Source organism: Anabas testudineus, chromosome 6 (genome assembly GCF_900324465.2).
Source record: "Anabas testudineus chromosome 6, fAnaTes1.2, whole genome shotgun sequence".
NCBI classification, from domain to species: Eukaryota; Metazoa; Chordata; class Actinopteri; order Anabantiformes; family Anabantidae; genus Anabas; species Anabas testudineus.
Genome location: NC_046615.1, coordinates 603,860 through 610,773, shown reverse-complemented (window position 1 = coordinate 610,773; position 6,914 = coordinate 603,860). Strand labels below are relative to the sequence as shown.

The following is a 6,914-nucleotide window of genomic DNA, read 5'->3' as shown; positions in this document are numbered from 1 at the left end:
CTTCCTGCTAGGTAAAATTTAGGCAACACTGCCACCTGCTTGCAGTTACATAAAGTACATTTAACTTCTACCAAGTTTTGCGGATAACAGTTTTTTTCACAGCTGCTTAATATGTTTATTCACAGGTCAGCATATTCTGCATTCGACTCCTACCCACTGTGCTCTGCCACACCATCTGATGGTCCATAAATCAAAGAGGAAAAAGATCCCAAGCAAAAATTTTAGCTCAGCCGTTCAACGGTTTCTTTTGAATCGAACACTTCAGCTCATGGCATTTCTCAAATGTCTTCTCCCTGATTCAGATTTGTTGCTTTGTACGTCACTGGTAAGTCACTTTGGATAAAAGTGTCTGTCAAATGATTAAATAAAACCTCATAGCTGCCGGATCCAAGTCCAAGAATCGAACAAAGCTGACCTGATTGAAAGACTTCAGACAATTTACATTAAAGAAACGCAGTAATCATGGAAAGTAACTTCCTGATGTGTTCAACTCAGAATGTTCTGCTTTAATTGCGAGTGTGGACACTGTTAGTTCAATTGTGATCGCTGCCTAAACACAGAATTTTTATACTCATATAGTAAATACTGTGCAGTGCACTGAACAGTCCAAACCATGATCATTCTTAATATGATTAGTATCACCTGGGTTTTTTTGTTTTTTTTTAACATTTTGATTGTTATTTTTAAATTGATGGGCAACATTAAAAAATAGTTTTTCCTTGAAATTTGCAAGAAGTAAATAGTAGTAAAAACCTTCCAAAGCAGCATGTGTTTATGTATTAACCACCAGCTATCAGGGCAGGGGGCAGGCCAGTGGGTTTGATTGCCTGGGGGAACATATGTATAGGAATTCATTTCTGTTCCAATGCCACTCAGACGGTGTGTGAACTATATGAACACTGACTTTACACTTCCCTCTTAAGAAGATTTGCTGTATGTACAATGGATTTAAGTAGAAATGGTCCTATATTATAGAACATAACATTAACGTATGCAATGAAGGAAATGACCTAAACATTACCAACAGGCTTTAAGTGTTTTTAACAGTTTTCCTTTAATTCATCTTCACACTCTGCTTTAGGGCATAAATACACCAACATAGCAGTTAACCTGACACATTTATGTCATGAGGGATATACCAATAACAAAACAAACACCAAAAAGGTACAGCATTAATCATCCCACTTAGCTGCATCTTCTCTATTTAGGATATTGGTACCATTGTGTGGCTCTTCCAGTAGTGCAGCTGAATCCAGACACACTGTTCATCAGGCTTTCCTCTCATTTAGACAACTTCTAACTGAAAAGTACCCACATGAGTGACAGTTGTATGAAATAACTTGCATGGTTACAAATCCCATTTGTCCTGTTCTATTGGCACACAGTTACATCCTTTGTAACTCAGTTTCAGACGCCACAAACATTGTGTCGATAACATCTTATGTAGATGTCAAGTATTGAACTAAAGCTTATTACCCAAAAACTGCACAATAAAATGTGACAGTTTTGAGTCTCATTAAGAACCTCAAACTCCAAGTGGTATATTGATTATGTTTTTTCATTACAACTCTGAAGTGTAACACACAATTGTCCTGCTGCTTTTACACATCTGTACATGTTGACCACAGCTCATTTGCATCTTGTTAAATGCAACTGTTAAAAGTGAAACATAATGTGTAGTTCCTCCACTTTCACTCCTAATCTTCAAGCTTATGAATAGAGGTTACTTTATCTAGCTTTGTATTACATTACATTTGGCTCTCACTATAAAAATATTAAAATCTCTCTACACTACAGAGAGCACACACCTTCTGAAAAATGTGTTTAAAATGCCTTTATAGTACATTATAGCTTATAAATAATGTGAAGTAAAAACATTAATACACTTTTTTTAATAAAATAAACTACATCAAGCTGATTTCCAACTCTAACCCAATAGCACTTTCATTTGATCACCAGACAGATCTTAGCTTGCTGTGGTATGTCTGAGTAAGAAAATCTCTTACTTTTCACTTTTAGCAAAGAACTTTTGTACTCCTGAGTTTTTGTTTATTAATGCTTGATAAATATAGGCATGTTGCTGTCAAGTATTTTCAGTCTCCGAAGCTGGATAGTTTCATCTGGGAGGGGGCGTAGATTCAGACAGGCCTTTTAGTAACAATTGATGTGTCAGTCCTGAATTTACTGGACCCTGGCTTACCAGACCAGAATCTAATGGAAAGTAAGATTCACCAAAAGGTTAAAAGGTGCACTTAAAACAGTTACACTTTCACCGAGTCCTCCAATTCAAGTCTTAAGGCCGTCTATATCCTGGATGTGATAGCATCTACTCAACATCTGCTTCTGGTCTCCCGTTACAGTTCATACTGGACTTCATTTGCACAGTTTCAGTATCCTGAGTGAGTCCAGTTACTTGTGAGCCCTCTAAAACACATATCAAGTAAAACACAGTCGTATGTGTTTCTGTATTTATGTGTGGCAGAGATGACTATCGACTTCATTTCAACCTGCTTCTCTTTTCTGATCTCAATCAGATGTTTATGTCCCGGACATCTGTGGGTGTAGTTGACAGGCCCTCACCAATGTTCTTAGTTTCCATAGTAATCGAGTGTTGCTGTGGGAGCTGTCTGAGACTGGTTTCGAGCAATGTCTCAATTTGCTCCTGACATGCCCTGAGACAGTCCTGTGGAGTAAGAGTTTATTTTAGTGGGAAAATCAGAGACTGAGTTTAGTTTGAATGTGCTGACCATTTCATAGACGGATGTACCCACCGGGTCGCTCCTGATGGTCTGTGCCAGCTGCTCGGTCAGTTTCTGTAACATTATGACACTGCCCACCATTCTCATCTGTAAACCCTCCACCGCTGCCACCACACTGCCTGCTGCTACCATGGACGGAGGGCTGGCTATGAATTTAACATCTGCAGAGCATCATAAGAGAAATAATGTTAATAATGGTTTTCAAATAGCTGATGACAAAATAAAATGTAAGAATCCAAAATATAACAGAAGTGTTTAAAGAGGTTTAATCAATGGGTGTTCGGACCAGAATCTGCCCTGCAGAGTTTTCGGTGTTGGTGAGGGCATATTGTTTAAGGTACCAGAGAGACAATGCTATATGATCAAGAAAGCCGAGTTAAAAATCCAAGTATTAGTTAATGCTCTGTAAAGTGCTAAAACAACACATTGTTGTACTCACAGACAGGGTTTTACAACTCAGGTAAGTTCACAGCTATTTTATCTTAACCATGAGGTGTACAGCAGAAATATTGCATTCAGTGCCATGGAATGAGCACCTGCATACTTTGTTTGGCCAATGCAAATGTAGTAGTTTCATGTTTTTGCATTGGCTCCAGGCAAATCAATGAGGGAGAGAGCTGCATGTTTCTGAAGAAAAGACTTTCAGACTAAATAGTATGAGTTTCATACCTGAGATCTCACTTGACTGGTTTCCTTCACTATAGTGTTAGTAGAAGCCTAACAAACATCAGTATGTCTTACTTACTGAGGAGAGGAGAAATCCCTGTGGTCGACTATTATTCTGGGCCAACAACAATAAGTCCTGCTAGTTAAGTGGTGCTTGCAGGTTGTGTCACACAACTATGATGTGCTGTGCATTGCATATTAAGGCATGTCCAAGAGAAATGTCAAGCGCCTATAAAAATAAAAAGCGGATGTAATTAAATGCCATCTATACCTGTAGCACACAGTGCCACAAAGGTCTGCGCGTGCTTCCTCAGTATGGGCCTGTTCTCTCGTCTGACAGGCAGCAGAGACAGGAAGTGATCAATGAAGTCAAGGGGGGTTATTGAAGCCAGGTCCCACTTCAGCTTATTCAAAACAAGCAATTCCATTTGCTGTGAGGGGATGAGAGAGACAGGGATAAAAGGACAGGTTCAAGTTTGCTCGAAACAGACAGATGTAGAAATTAACACAAATTCTGATAGGTTTTGTCTTATTGTGGGGATTTTTGGGCTTAGGTTGAAACTAGAGGGGTCATCAAAACCATTGGAGATTCTCCTTTGGGGACCATGTATATCCACTATGAACTTAATACATAGTCATATTTGGCCTAATACGTTGGTCCAGAGGGAAATAAATATAATCCTGTGATGGGGCAACAGGATTTAGCTGGAGGACAAACACGCATCATACTTGTGATCTAGATTATAATGATATCACTGCTTTTCAATGTGATAGTCACTGCAACATACCAACAGCTGAGTAGGTGTGATAGAGTTGTCTGTGTAGATGCAGAGTTTCTCAGCAGTGAGCGGGATCGTCTCCTTCAGCTTGGATGCCAGGAACATACACGCAGCTCCCACTAACTGCAGGTGCTTCTTCTTGGTAGGTTCCACTGACAAGAAACGGTCCATGTAGTTCATAGTTAGAGGGAAAACTTCCTCCTCACACTTCTGCTCCTCACACACCTGCACAATCAAACCAGACAACAAGGTGGCCATGAAATAAAGTTTGTTTTAGTCCATGTCACTATAAATCATCAGTTGCATTAGTTTAAGTGATAAAGGTCAAGGTGTGGCACATCAATCTATGACCTCATGATACTTGATCTTATCAAATACCAGTGAGGCAGTGATACAGATTTTAACTTGGATAAAAAAAGAGCACAGCTTGAGATTGAAAGGCACAAATAGATCCTTAAAAAGAACAAATACATTTTTCAACCATGTGCTCAAATGACATTTGAGAAATCTTTATGTATGGTTTGGCATGCCATCATAAATACAGTACATAACTTTACATAGCAAAACTAGGTCAGCGCTGAAAATGTGTTAACTGCACACATTATGGCATAAGAAAATTAAAGATAAAAAAGAAAACATAAGCAAAGATTTTGTGTGACAGCAAGCTAAATATCCAGTCCAATTCCTTTGTTTGTGTTCAACCACCTCTGGCTGCAGCTGAAAACATTTACAGAAAACAGGCAGGAGATCATTTCTTATAAATCAGTGTGTGAGGTATAGTCTGTCACTAATGACAGAAGGGAAGGTGAATGCACACTGCACAGCATGTGTAGGACTAATGGAGAGAGGTGCAGCAGGAACAGTGTCAGTGAGAAGCCTCCAGCACAAAGGCAGCATGGTCTCCACAGTCACACAAAACCTACTTACAAACTGTTGGAACCACATCACGTTACCCGGTGCTGTCGGTTCTGACATTTAACGTTATATTTACACTGTTACATGTTAAGAAGGCGTCGGAGAGATCTGCTGAAACGGTAATCGTTTAAAACACTAGCTCTTTAAACATGGCTGCGTCACTTTGCCTTCTCTACACGATGTTAGAACTCCTTTGTAAACTAGTGTCATGCTCACGGTGAATGTTTTATACGGACATAAAGAAAGAACTTCAGAGAGAGTTACTCCATTCAGAACATCCCAAGCTCCACCAGAAGAAACGGCAGAGAAAGTCCAAACGTGTTTTGAATTGGACTACTTTCCATTAACCTTGATGTGACTGACTGGAGTTCTTCCACCACATCGTTCCCCACTGAAACAAATGCACGCTTTCACTTTCCACAGGTGGTGTTTGCGAGTAAGTCCCAAGCTCTTTCGAAATGTGCTATTTCATAGTTAAGTTACATATTTTGCAGCTTATGCCGAATTCATAATTTACAGACAACGTTAAACAGGAGGAACCTTAAAAACACCCGTTCTGTGAACGTGATTCTGTTGCACAACAAGTAGAGCCAAGTACCGGCTTTAACTCACCTCCAAAATCCAGGTAGCTACTATCCTTCTCATGTACGGAGCGATTTCTCTCTGGACGCATTTAAAGTAGTTGGGAGCGGGTAGATACTTGTCTTCCGCCCGCAAGAGCGCTTGCAGGACCCGGTCAGTGAACAGGTTGGGGTCTCGGTAGGCCCTCCGGACGGCAGGCCTGTCCCCCTCACAGCACAACAACTGAGGATCCATCTCTCACCCGCCGCTCTCTGCCGAAGATACTTCCCTCGCGTCACCGTTGTGACAATCTTTAAAACAAGCGCTAACTTAGCTAATAATGAACTTCTATCCGCGCCACATGTTGTGACGTTACGCAAAACGGTTTTCCAACTCCTTTTTTTTATTTGGGATCAAATATTAACGTCACCACGTTAAGTTACCGGTTGGACGAGTCGTCAACAATGTGGTCAATTAAATGATCAATTGTTTGTCTTCGTTGTGTCACTGACTTACTTATTACGTATTTTCTGTCGAGTTATTACGTACTTTCTTTTGTTGGACAAAAACGAGTTACTGAGACCGGAGGGACGACTGAGTGTCCAGCAGAAGAACGAGAGACAGACGTGCGCGTCCCGAGCAGCTGCACGCTTTTAAATGCAGGAGCGTGTCAAGTCAGCCAGCACACCGGAAACACTTCAAAATAAAACAGCACAGTCCTTTAACATGGACATCCGCTTTAGCTCAATTCAGAACACTAAGCTCAGCTCACTCATGTTGTCTCCGAAAAGTCATCATTTCCCACTTATACCTACTGATATCTCGCTTTCTCGCGTTCTGAAATGAAGATTAAAATGCAATATCTATATATACACAATACCCAAAGTACAAGACCATTAACAACAACAAATTCCTTTAAGCTCCGACTGGATTTGTAGAAAAGATGTGGGAATTTCATGCTGATCCAATCTGTGTGAAAACTTTTTTTTAAATTTCTGGCTCAAATGAATAAGAGTCATCATAGGGTAAGAGTGCCAAAAAACAGTTAGCATTGAAAGACAAAGCAGCATATGTTATTCAATGTGAAAACACATAAAAGCTGAGTTTAAATGTAATAATTCTGTCAGGGTCAATTTCTATCATCCATTGCTGGGATATTCAGCACCACATGATTTAAACATGAGGAAAAGGTTACAGAAAATTTAGTAGTCTGTAGTCCTCATTGAACGGGTTT

The 6,914-nt window shown here is 40.0% G+C and overlaps 1 protein-coding gene across 1 annotated transcript; it reads right to left on the bottom strand.

Annotated features, from left to right (window-relative positions):
• Positions 1-1,054: 1,054 nt before the first annotated feature.
• LOC113165234 (G1/S-specific cyclin-D1-like) lies at positions 1,055-6,314 on the bottom strand. Its single transcript, XM_026364615.1, has 5 exons — positions 5,732-6,314; positions 4,214-4,429; positions 3,697-3,856; positions 2,772-2,920; positions 1,055-2,683 (listed from the first exon to the last, which is right to left on the bottom strand). Exons 1-5 carry the CDS (start codon positions 5,933-5,935, stop codon positions 2,531-2,533), a joined length of 882 nt encoding a protein of 293 aa, XP_026220400.1. The 5' UTR covers positions 5,936-6,314; the 3' UTR covers positions 1,055-2,530.
• Between the last annotated feature and the right edge of the window lie 600 nt (positions 6,315-6,914).